The sequence below is a fragment of the Sciurus carolinensis genome, chromosome 18 (genome assembly GCF_902686445.1).
Source record: "Sciurus carolinensis chromosome 18, mSciCar1.2, whole genome shotgun sequence".
In the NCBI taxonomy this organism is placed as follows: domain Eukaryota; kingdom Metazoa; phylum Chordata; class Mammalia; order Rodentia; family Sciuridae; genus Sciurus; species Sciurus carolinensis.
Window position 1 is genome coordinate 22459131 of NC_062230.1, and position 13357 is coordinate 22472487.

Consider the following 13357-nt stretch of genomic DNA (forward strand, 5'->3'; position numbering starts at 1 on the left):
AACCTGGGTGGGAGCTCAGGTTGGAATTAAATCTACTCAAGTTATATGACATGAAAACTAAAGTCCAGACTTGTAATTTTCCTTGCCCGAGACAGACATAGGCAAGGATAAAATCCAACTACCTAAATTACTTCTTTTTTTTTTTTTTTTTTGTGCCAGGGATTGAACTCAGGGGCACTTGACCACTGAGTCACATCCCCAATTTTATTTTGTATTTTATTTAGAGACAGGGCCTCACTGAGTTGCTTTGCACCTCACTTTTGCTCAGGCTGGCTTTGAACTTGTGATCCATGAGCTGCTGGGATTACAGGTGTGTGCCGCCATGCCAACCAACTACCTTGCTTTTGATAGAAGTGAGGCAATGGAGATGCTTTCTTTGGTAAATAATGAGGTGATCAAATAAGATGGGGCAGGAAAGTCAAGAAACTAGAAAAAGAGGAGTTGAGGACTTGGAGAAGTGAGACTCAGATGGGGACTCTGAGTATGGTGGCTTTGAGAAAGTCACATTCTCCTGGCCTTAAAATTTGCTTTGAGGTGCTCCTGGAGTTGCAAGGAGTCCCACGAAGTTTCCCATAAACAAACCAAAAATTGTGGGTGTGGTGGCCCACGCCTGTAATCCCAGTGGCTTGGGAGGCTGAGGCAGGAGGATGTCAAGTTCAAAGTCAGCCTCAGTGAACACAAGGTGCTAAGCAACTCAGTGAGACTCTGTCTCTAAATAAAATACAAAATAGGCCTGGGTATGTGGCTAAGTGGTTAAGTGCCCCTGAGTTCAATCCCCAGTACACTAAAATAAAAATTAAAAAAAATAAGCGAGGGTGTTGTCCGTTTCTGTTGTATTTTGAGTGGTAGCCTTCTTGTAGAGAATGGTGTTTTTTTCTTTCAGGTACAGAATGGTATTTGCCAAAGAGAAAAATATGGGAGCAATTTGGGCTGTGCTATTTCGGAAAAAAAATGAGTATTTTCTCATCTCTGAGCCATGTGCAGTAGCCATTCCAGAGCCACAAATCATCCATGGAGGAGAGAGAGGAGAATGGAAAATTAAACACAATTTATGCTTTGCTAATTGAAATCAAACCCAAAATTTCGTCTCCTCTGCATGGCCACGCTCACGTTTAAATGTGGCCAGAGTGTCACTCACCTGCCTCGCTTTTGCTCGTTGACTTGCTTTTTCTGGATAAAAGATAATTCCTCCACCAAGTCTTTCCGGTGACAAAGGGGACATGGCTTAGTGGCTCACCCCGACAGTCACAAGCATCAAACCAGAGTAAGCACTGAAGGAAACAGACCTTAAATGTGTCAAGTTTGGGTTTCTCTTCAGAACCAGGAACTTTCAACCATTTTGCCAAACAGACTCTTCAAAGTTCTCACGATCCCAAGATTGGGCCTCTGCCCCTTTTTCCTCAGAGAATTGCATTCTGCTGTTACCCAGAAGGGTATATAAATGGCTGAAGAGAGAGGGATTTCCCTACCTTTATTTCCCAGGTGAAAATGGCTTCTTTACTCCTGGCTAACCATATTAGAAAATGCATTTGTTCATCATATTTATGTGACATATTTATGTGAGGACACACGCTTACTAGCTTTCTTTGGAAGCGGCGCTTAAGGTGCTGACATGCTGGGTTTATAAGGACAGGTAGACAGCCAGGGAGACAGGAAACAGAGTCGAGTGTGATTGAAGATCTGAATCCATGTGCCTCTACCCAGCATGGATGAGTGGGGCGGGTAGGCTGGGGCAATGGCCATTCTAGGAGACTAGCAGCTTTAAAGCTTTCTTAGAACCAGACGTGTGTTCCTATGTCTAAATAAGGTCACTCCTTACCCAGCTGCCACTGGACTCCAAGACAGAACATATTACTACCAGGAAACCAGAAAACCTGGGGGCCACGTCCCTTGGGCATAGTTCTTGCACAAGACTTTTATGCTTCTGCAGGTGAAGGGAGGTAGAGAAGGTAAAGAGATGGACAGACGAGACTCTGCTGTGCTCAATCCCACCCTCTTTAAGAATATTTTTGGAAGGATGGATGCTGGAGTCCCACCCTTGTTTCTGAGCCAATGCCTCAGCTGTACTCTGAACAGCCCCCTGGCTGACTGTGAGGGGCAGCTACTGGAAAGCCCAGGTCCTTGCTGGACGCGTCACAAGCCCCCCATCCGCTGGCCCCACAGCACGCCTTCTGTGCAAGCTTGGGTTCTGCCTTCACGTGCGTGTGTGTCTGCATTTTGATCTGTATCTACTTTTACTTTGGTATTGAAAGTATATCTCTTGCCTTCTGCTCAATTTCCCTTATCTAGAAAAAACATATTTGTAAAGCTGTTTTTCTGCATCTGGAATGTCAGCCCCTTCCTCGCCAGGATGGGTGAAGAGAGGGAATCCGCCCTCCCTCCCAGCTCCCATTTTCTTTTGCAAACATCCTCCTGCCCCGCAGACAGATTTCTCCAAAGACTCTCCAACCTGGGTCTTTCTGACCAGAGGCAGGATGCGCCCAGCCTTCCAGGGTGAGGGTGGGGATAGACATGACCCAGACAAAGAGGCGACAGAAACCCATTAATCAGGTTGCATGAAGCTTTATAACAACACGGTTTTCATTGAGCAGGAGAAATGACGGCTTAATAACAGCTGAGCGGGTTCAACTTTCCCCACACTCGTACAAATTCCAAATTTTACTAGAACAATTCCTGGTTTGGGTGATCTGCGGACAAGTGCTTTATGTCAAATGCTGCATTTGAATCAAATCAGACTCTTGGGAAGGGTCACTGTATGTGGCAGCCCTTGATGGGGGTGTCTGCAGACAGCCCTTACCCTCCCCTACCCCCTTTAACTGGAGCTGACAAACGGAATCAGCCCTCTTGCTGCTGCCTGCTGTGTGCCATCTCTGAATAAGGAAAATGAATCAGGAGATGACCTGAGGGGTAGAGGTGGGAAAAACAGAACAGTCAGAGATCCCTTCCCCCCAGCATCGCTGAGGGTGATTCATAACAAAAAGACATGCCGACTCTCTGGTCTTTTGCCTCCCTGGGGACCCTAAGGGAGAGAGTCCATCCCAAAAGCAGGCCTCAGGACCACAGTGCTTTGCGGGGAGGGTCTTTAGTTAAGGAGACCTCCCACCCAGAAGATTGGATTTCTTCTTTCTCCCTAAAGTGTGCCATTCATCTTTGCCACCATCAGGGCTCTGGACTTAGCTGAGATCACACGGCTCCGAGAGAAGCTCTGTGGGCCAGATTCTAGCACGAGGACATATGCTAAGCTTCCCACCTTCCAGGACGCTCATGAAGAGCCTTAGAAAGAAGGCTTCCAGGGGTGTTAGCTATTTTGGGGTGGGGAGAGTGGGGTGAGGAATGTACATGCCTTTGCCTTCACAAGGTGGGGAAGAAGGAAGTCAAGGGCTTGTGGGATGGGACTTCAATGAGAAGGTTGGAATGCCTTAGAGGGACTCAGCCGCACGTCACGTTCTGGGGAAAGCCCCACCAGAGGTCGAGACATCAAGGGTCTGTGCCAGGTACCGGTCTAGAACCCAGGTTCCCCAAACTAAGAGCACCCATTTTGGAGATCTTTCTTTTTGTCATTCAAATAAACACTCATGGCACTGTCTTCCATACTGAGAGGTACCAGACTCTACTAATGGGGAGAAGAGAAAGATGAATGGTGGGTTCTGTGGCCATCTGGTCAACCAGACCCAGACCTGGTTCCTCTGTGGGGTTGCCCGTGGGATCCACCCCTCTGCCTAGCCAACAGCCCTGGGAGCATCCTGTCTGGAGGAGGGAGATCCACTTGGTAACTCCAGCAAACCTGAGGCTGCAGAACCTGGGGACACAGGACCCGGGTGAGGAACCCCCTTGCCGTTCACTCGCCTGCCCTCCCCCGTTCTAGTCTCATTTGTCCCCCTCTTCCTGTTCCCATTGGAAATCTTGGCCAGTCATCTGGTAGAACATCATGTTGAAGGGTTTGTAAAATTTCCGCAGTCTGTGGATGACATCGGGGTCTATGCGGGGATGAGTCCGGCCTTTGCTCTTGCCCAAGCACCTGGGGGCGCCGCTGTCTTCTGGCTTCTTGAGGCAAGGGAATCCCTTGGTTTTGTTGAAGTAGAAATGTTTCTCAGTCACAACACGCTTGAGGCCCAGAAAATCCTGGACTTTGGCCATCTCCCCTGCGGGGTCCACTATGAGCCGCTCCCCGCTCACGAAGAGGATCTGGGAGAGAGGGAAGTACTGCAGCCAGTTCTCCAGGTGCAGCGCGTAGATCCCAATCCGGATGGCGCTCCAGGAGGCGTCGATGAGCCCCAGGGTCCGGTTTTTGAAGGCCAGCACCTCGAAGGTGGGGATCTCGGGTTTCTTTGACAGCGTCTGGGTGTAGTCGGAAATGGCCCTGGTCACGGGGTTTCTCACCACCACGATCAGCTTGATGTCCTTGGCCATGGAGTGGATGCGCTTGGGAGCCTCATTGGTCACGAAGTAACTTGGGGTCTTCTCCATGGTTAGCTGCCCATCCAACGTCTTGGGCATCACGTTCCTGGAAAAGGGAAGACAGCAGTTATTCCCATCCGGAAATAGTTTAACTTTAATTTTTTTTTTGCATAAAATATATGGTAAGAATAACCTAGTGAGAAGCAGTCAAATAAAATGATAAGCACTTGGGTGTTCTTTGATTTCCATGTCCCCACTAGAGTCTTGACTAGGTAATTATCAGAAAAGGCAGCAGAGGCTCCCACCTCTTTTTCTGGGAACCTTATACCCCTGGGATTAAATTGCTTTTCTACCTCTTACCAGTTATGTTTAACCTAGATATGCCCTTAATTTCTCTCCATATTAGTTTTATAATCTCTGAAATGCAGATAATGATAGCCCTGGCTTCACATGGTAGTGTAAGGATTAAGGGAGATAATGTTTGAAAAGCATTTAGCACAGAATCTGTCATGTACAAGAGCTTAATAAATTAAGGATCTTATTGTCGTAGTGGCTTTCAGAAAATGTTTGAGCTCAATGAGACCTCCAGGATTATCCAGTCCAGGGTTGGAAAACTACCATCCACCGAGCCGACTCAGAGATAAGAAGGATTTGCAATCTTTACATAGTTGAAATAAACTCAAAATAATAATAATACTAATGATGATGATGATGATGATACTGTGCAGTACATGAAAATCATATGGAATTCAAATTTTCATGTTCTTCAATAATCTTCATTAGGATGCACTTGCTCCCATCCCATATGTTATGGGTACCTTTGCACCATGACAGCTGAGCTAATGGGTGCAGCAGAGACCATGGAGTCCAGGAAACCTAGTACATTTACTGTAGAGCCCTTACCTAAAATGTCTGCTGACCCCTGACTCTGTCCAAGGGCATTATTGCACAAATGAGGAAACCAAAGGCCAGGAACATGGAGTGGACACAGGAATCAGAAAGGTTTTGTGGCCTTAGCAGTTTTAATCATATCTCTGGTTCTTATGATCCTCATTTGAAAAATGCTAACGTTTACCTCAAGTTCAGTTGAGAGTAAAAGGACATGTAGGGTGAAAGCATCTCGTATAGGTTTGCTTCAATAAACAGGATTTTCCTCTTTCTTTGCTCCCAAGTGTGCCCAGTGAGCCACAGACAGATCCTGCTCTAGTTTATATTTGGAATATCCCCTAGAGGTACATGCTAAAGGTTTGATCCCTAAATGGTAGCACTGTTGAGAGGTGGTGGAGACTTTAAGAGGTGGGGCCTAGAGGGAGAATTTAGATCATTGGGGGCGTGGCCTTGGAAGTGCTATTGGGAACCCAGCCCCTTCCTTGAATTTACCTATTTTTGTACTGTGGTCAGCAGATGAATGGGTTTCCTTCACCCTGTGCTCCTGCCATGATGTGCTGTGCTGTCACAGACCCAAAGCAACAGGACAGATCAACCATGAACCGAAACCCTCTGAAAGCTTGAGCTGAAATAAACCTTTCCTCTTGTTAAGTTGATTGTCTCAGGCATTTGCTACAATAATGGAAAGCTAACTAATACACATTCCACACCACGGTCCGTGTCTTTTGGTTTCTTTGACAAGGGTGCTTCTCCCCATTGACCACCTTCTGCCCGTTCACCTTTGGAATGATGTCATCTTATTTGGGTTCCAAGATATTAAAGGGGTTTAATGCCATCTCTCCAAATCCCAACTTGGCTGGCCTGACAGTAATAAAATGAAGCTCAGGATCCTATTAGGCAGTCAATTTGCTGTAGGCATATGTAGACCAGAGTTAATTGACGATAAACCTGTTCAATACCTGTCGGTACAGCGGGCCATCTGCCACCAGGTGCTCCATTAAGTCTATTCACTTCCGAGCCTTGCACCAAAGTGGTACATTTAGGATTACACAAGACCTCTTTGTTATGATGACATGCTTTTAAATGTCTCAGCTAATAAAACTTAATACAGACGAAGATCCCTTAGCTTCTCCTACCATAATTAAATTTATTTACTATCGCGTGTGTGGAGAAAGAATGACTTTTCTTTTATCTCTAATTCACATGCTCTGTCAATAATTAATTGCTGCTGGGTTTTGAGCTTTCGTGGCAAGCAGTTTTATTAAGCTAGAGGAATTGGCCTTCTAGAGAAATCCACATAGAGCTCACTAGACCTTGTTAGTGCATAATGGTGGGGCAGTACGGAGTTTTCAAATCAAAGCCATATCCCCGATCATGAATAATCACACGTGTCGTGGAGTGACTGATGTGTTCTCCAAAGTATTTGAAATGTCATTATGCTTGTGTGCTGTTTTGTCTTCACCAGGTTTAATTGCCACCTTTGGAGTCATGGGGTTAAGAAACAACCTTGGGACTCAGATTTGCTGACTTCAGAGTTCTGATGACCCATATTTCCTGGGGAAAGTTACTTAGCCCCCTTTTGAGCCTCCATTCCTCAACTAAAAATAGGCTAATACTGGTTCATCCTCATAGGACTGCAATGAAGAGTCAATGTGGGAGCCCAAACAAGGGACTTAGGACAGCACCCAAGTCATGCCAGAATTTTTATTTCACTTAAGCCAGCTACTCAGGTCATTTTTCATAGCAATTCTTAGAGGAGGCAAAGAAAATATTTTTCCCCCTTTGGTACTTGGTATTGAATCCAGGGCTGCTTAACCACTGAACCACATCCCCAGCCCTTTTTTTGTATTTTATTTAGAAACAGGGTCTCGTTGAGTTGCTTCGGGCCTCACTAAGTTGCTGAGACTGGCCTTGAACTTGAGATCTGCCTGCCTCAGCCTCCCGAGCTGCTGGGATTACAGTCATGGGCCACCGTGCTGGGATAGAAATATTTAAAAAATATTTGACCAAATGGAAAAGGTGAATTAAGGGACAGATCTCTCAAAAAAATGTAAATCATGATTCAAGCCAATGTCATTAGCTGTACTTCTGTATTTAGATGCTGGTGACCAACCACTGGTTCAGCCTAAGTATAAGGAATGCCCCCACATCCCATTTCTACTTCAATTGGAAAGATCAACCTCTTATTTTATTATAGAACTTATATCACATTATAGACGTATTAATTTGAAGTTGGTGCAAAAAACAAAAAAACTGAAAAGAGCTATTTTCACATGGCCTGTTCCAGGAGTGGGTCCCTTGGATATGCTTTTGTACGTTTGGAGGGCTTTCTTTTTCTTCAGCACAGGACAGAGCAGCTGCTTGGCTACTTGTCACGTCCTTCCTCTGCCACTCACATCTGAGACCTCAGAGCTTGCTTTACCCTGAGCCCCATTCAGATGCATCTCCTTCACTTCAGCTAATAGGGAACCCATCAAGATCTCTGTGGATCTCGAGTCTTGTGTCTGCAGCATCCGAGAGGAAGTGGTACCCAGCCATAGGCCCGAGGGTATCAGAGCGTCATAAGTGTGTGCCTGGCTCATGCAGGCCCTGAGGGCCCCGTGAAGAGAGCAGAGGGGAGCAGAGGAGTCTGCATGGCTTTGCCCATCATGCTATGGATGGGTGTTCAAAGCGTGTCATTTGTGAGGGCTCCCATGGGGCACTAGTGGTGAGACTGTGTCATGGAGCCAAGATCCAACCGGTGGTAGCATGCATTACTTGGGTTCCTTTGCCAGTAAGATTTCCAGTTGCAGCTCAAAGTCAATGCAGCTGCAATTGCCTCTCTTCCTAAAACCCATTCAAACATCCATACATGATCACTTACCATGAAGGTAACAGTAATGAATGAAATAGACACGGTCCCTCCCTCCACAGACCTATCAACCTGGCTGTCACTTTAGATGAATGTAGAACTTCTTTCTTTTCTCTTGGTCCTGCTGGGGATTAAACCCACGGCCTTGGGCATGCCAGGCAATGCTCTACCACTAGGCCACATCCCAAGTTCAAATGCAGGGCTCTTTGTAGCTCTACATGATTAACTATTGCAACCCATGAAGCAGCTATTACTATTATTCCAGAGAAGGAAACAGGCTCAGAAGCTAAAGATGCTGTCCAAGGTCTCACTGAGGGTGACTTGTTTTCAACATTCCATGCCAGTGCGACAGTGATTCCATGCCAGCCTTAGTGCCTAACATGAGTTTGGAGCAAATAGAAGCTCAAAAAATATCTGTTGAGTGAATGGGTGAATGAATGACAAGCCACGAATCTCTCTCCCGGGGCCGGGTTTTTGGTGATTGGCGGAGGTGCACTCATCTTCTCTTTCTCCTCCGTGGTCCCCTTATCCAGGCCTCGGATCCAGCAACTATTTCTGCACTTCCTGGCCTCCCTCTTCCTGTAGGATTGGCGCCGGCGCCTCTCCTACTGGAGAAGATCAACCTCTCTCCCTGGCTTCAGCTCTCATCCCCCTCCATCCTTTCCAGAACGGTTCACACCCCAATCTCTCTTCTCTCCCGTAGCTTTTAATTAAGTTCTTCTCAACAGCATCTGACATTTCAATATGCCCATGTTCTCATATCTTGGCGAGCACGAGGAACAGGAAAAAGACCAGGGTTGCTAGAGGGGAGTGAGAGAAGGTGAGGCAGTTAGCAAACGAGGTCAGGAAAGATGGCGGGAAGAGATGGTGGAGGGCTTCACAGGCCATGAGAAGGACCCTGGAATGTTTTTTTCTCTGTGTAATGAGAAGTCATTGAAGAATATTGAACAGGAGCCTGTGATCTGATTTGCATTCGATTTTTGGCTGCTGAGATTGGAGAGCAGGGTGGCCAGAGCAGAAGGAAGCAGCCTCCTCAGCAGGCCACCTCAGGAAAGCGAGCTAGAAGTGGAGGTGGCCCTGGACGTAGGTGGCAAGGACAGCGTGGCCAAAGGTGCTCACGATGGGGACCTGCTTTTCTAAAAAATGCCAACAGTCCTTAATGATGGGTGGGATGTACACACTCCCTTCAGAGAGGGAGAGGTGTTATGGATGGTTCCAAGAGGACTGGGCGGAGCTGAAGGCCACACGGAGGTGGGGCAGTGGAGAACCGTGGAGAACCAGCAGCTCTGGGGAGTCTGGGGAGAAGGTACCAACTCTGACTTTGGAACTGCGACATGAGGTATCTGCGACACCCTCCAGTGGCGGTGTTGAGTAGTTATCTAGATACACGAGTCTCAAAGGCCAGGGAGAGAGATCCAAGCTGAAGGAGGACATCCGTGTCCTGGGCTCACACTCCGCCCACCAGGGAGTAAGAGGACAATGTAGGCCCCTCTTTACCTTCATTAATAGAGGGACCTGACATTTGCCTAGTTGGGGAATTCTCTCAAATAGGAAAGGTGCTGGGCATACAACTTTTTTTTTTTTATTTTAAATTCCTTTGAAAAGATTTTCATTAACTCTCCGCCATGTTTAGAGTGCTGGGAATGAAGCCCAGGGATCCCAGGGCCTCCACCATGGACCTACTCCACCAACTCCTCCTTTAATGCCCAAAGTCCTCGAGAGCTACCTGCATGAGAGCTTAGAATAATGTCCCATGTCCTGCGTGGTTAGTATCCGTTCTGGGGACCATCGGCATGGTTTTCTCCACCTTGGTATTCCCAGCGCCTCATATGACATCTGCCTTGTGGTAACTGCCCCATGACTCTTGGTGGTTATCGGTTGAATGAATGAAAGACCTACAAATGAATACACGGTCCCTGGACACCGGGCGAGTTGAGGCAGATTGGGGGACACGCTCCTCCACACCCAGGCCTTCCACAGCACAGGGCTGGGCGTGTCTGCGTTTCCGCCATCCCTGCCTGAAAGACCATGCACTTCAGCGTGGACCATATGGTGAGAAAACACTGCATCTGGGCTTGGAACAGCTCGTTAACAGTATCTTGGGTGCTCGGAGCAGCCGTGACATCAGCGTCAACACACAGTCCTGAGGCGAGAATCATCCCGCAAGAGCACACAGCTGCTCTCACAGTCCCAAATGTTTATGAGACGGTCTCCCCCTCTGTCGCCCCACCCCCACCCAGTCCCACCACCGCGGTCCTTTGCTAAGCACAGTCCCATTCCTCTGCAGGCCAGCAGCATCAGAGGACTCGTGGGAAACCATAACAACCGTTACCATGCAACCAAGAGCGGGTGCTGCCGTTGACTGAGGGCTCCCTCCCCTCTGTGCTTCCCCGTTAAGAGTTCAAGTTCTAAGTCCGGACTGGCTTCTCTAAGCACTTTCAGACACGGGACTCTCCCGTCTCGTTGTTAAGAGCAGACTCCAGCTCTAGATGAACCCAGTTTGAATCTACTTATTAGCTGTGTGATCCGGTACAGGTTACTCATTCCAAGCACGGAGGGTCACCAACTGAAAATGATTCCACTTGCCATTTTTCAACTTCATAATGATATGAAAGGAATAAATGTTCAGTCGAAACCATGCTTCGGATTTTGAATGTGGATCTTTTCCTGGGTTAAAGATATGAAACACAGTACTTTCTCTTTGGGGGATGTTGGCTGGGCTGGTCTTGAAGTCCCGGGTTCAAGTGATCCTCCAGCCTCAGCCTCCTTAGCAACAGGAATTACAGATGCATCCACCGCACCTGGCTACGTTACTCTCTCTTGATGCTGTATAGCAGCTCCCAGGCTGTACCTACGACCATGCAGGTAAACAAACGGATGCTGCATAGTGTTCTGTGATGCTGATCTGAGATGTTCAGCAGACTAGGCATACCGAATGCACTTTTGACTTCTGATATTCAATTTACAATGCATTTCTTGGGACATAACCCCATTATAAGTAGAAGAACACCTGCAATTTGTATCTGTTTCAATATTTGGAAAACAAGCATCCTTCTCACGGAGTATGCGATATTGAGATCTAGAGAATGACTCAATTATAGTAGCTGTTAGTGTTTCTCTTTCTCTCTCTCTCTCTTTTTTTTTTTTTTTTTTTTTTCCAAGACTGGGAATCAAATCCAGGGCCTCACACACACACCAGACAAGTGCTCTACCACTGAGCCCCAGCCCTAGCCCCAACCCCTCTCTTAGGATTTTAAAGCAACTCTTTGATGAAAGTACCATTATTATCTCCACTTTAGAGACCCAGAAGTTGAGGCTGGGTCTCTAAATATTGATTTGTTTGCCCAAAACCAGAAAAGTGGAGTCAGAATTCAATCCCAAGATCTAGAGCTCTTGGTCATCACCTGACAATATTTACTCAACATGAGCAGTGTTATGTGACTGACCCAAGGTCACTCTGCCAGCAGAGGGCAAAGGGGAAACTGAAAAGGAGATTCATTCTGTGAGCCGAAAGGCCGTCACTGACTTACCACTGGGACGCACAGAACCCAGGCCAGAATCCCTAGAAATCCCTGCCAGATGAAGCTCCATCATTCAATTTGTAATATCTGTCTCTGGGGCCTCCTCAGCTGAAGCAAATGGATACCATCATGAATGCCCAGGGAGAAAGCCGTCAACCCTATTAGATATAAACGTCCCATTCTCTCTGAAAGGGTCAGTGCGGAGCTTGCCTTTGGCTTGCCTGAATTCGAGGCATGTGGCCACCTCACATTTTCCCCAAATGCATTATCCAGTGGAATAAATGATGCATAAATTAGCAGTATTTTCTGAGCCCTCCTGATGAACTGTAACCCTGGAGGATAGCACTTCCAGCAAGGGCAGGAAGCGGGGCCAGCTCCTCTGCATGGAGGAGAGACTCACTTGGAAATTCACTGCAGCACCTGCTGCTTGCCACGTGCCAAACAGGCCACTTTCCCGTGCCATCCTGGTTAAACCTTACCACGACTCGCTGCATGCGTCATGGGAATGTGGAACCTGAGATGCAGAGAGAAAATGAATCCTGCCCAAGAACTCGGCCCGGACTTCACTTTGCCCAGCGACGTTGGGAAATCCATGAAGCTTTCCAGCCCCCAAATCAGGAATCCAGAAAAAGTCAAACCACTTAAAAGCCACCCTTTTATAGACTCAAGAAAAGCAGCACGGCCAGGGACCAAGTCTGTTGGCCACACTGAAGCTGAGGAGAGTCCTGAGCTCTCGTTCTGAGTTAACAGCCAACTTGCTGAATGAATTAAGGACAGGGACTCTCTCCCCCTAGACCTCCAATTTCTGCACAATGAAAAGGCTACATTAACAACCTCTCCCTCATTAATTCCCCTGAATACTTGCAGATGCTTATTAGGCACCAGGAGCTGGGCATATGTTAATAATAAGGCTAACATGATCCCTGCCCTTCAACAGACTATATGTTCTGAGAAAGGAAGGCTGGAATATTCCATTTCATAAAATGTTCTGTGCTTCAGATAGGACAACTCTCTCGCAGGCAGAATTGTCTTTTCAAATGAACTATCTCTGCCCGGGCTGCATTGCCGGACACCTACGCAAGGAAGAAGGAGGCGGAAATGTGTGGGGCACAGGAGAGGAAAGAGAGGAGAAGCAAAGCAGAGGAGGAGAAAAATAGGCAAAAGGGAGAGAAAGAGCAAGGGAAGAAAGAGAAGGAGAAAAGGCGGGAGCAGACAGGCTGTGCAGATTCCACACAGAATGATCAGGGAAGGAGAAGGAGAGCGTTCCAGGTGAGTGACCCAGGGTCACACTCTGGAGAGGACTGTAAACTCAAGTCTCCTGCAGGTTTGTTGTTTTAAAACATGTGCAAATTTCCTGTGTGCGTAGAAGAATGGACCACGGTGGATTTCCCCTTTATGTAGAGCCATAATGCACTCGCTCAAAATACCACGAACACATAGGAGAGTGAGCAGGAGAGTCAGGAAAGGAAACCAAGAAGGGAGAGGAAGGGGAAGTACTGGGAACCAGAGTGGAGCAAACTATATTCCATGCTTGTGCGATTCTGCCAGAATGAACCCCAAGATGATCCAAGATGAAGTAATAAAACTCGGAATGGAGCCACCATCTGACCCAGCTGTCCCACTCCCTGGTTTATACCCAAAGGGTTTAAAATCAGCACACTACAGTGACATATATATATATATGCATATACATATATGC

General features: G+C 47.2%; 1 protein-coding gene across 1 annotated transcript in view; it reads right to left on the bottom strand.

The window, feature by feature from the left end:
- Positions 1–2566: 2566 nt before the first annotated feature.
- The window catches only part of Hs3st4 (heparan sulfate-glucosamine 3-sulfotransferase 4), a 388020-nt gene continuing 377229 nt past the window's right edge, over positions 2567–13357 (bottom strand). The window contains exon 2 of the mRNA XM_047533926.1: positions 2567–4504. Coding sequence (XP_047389882.1) covers positions 3868–4504 — 637 coding nt within the window. The 3' untranslated portion in view covers positions 2567–3867. The remainder of the gene's footprint in view (positions 4505–13357) is intronic.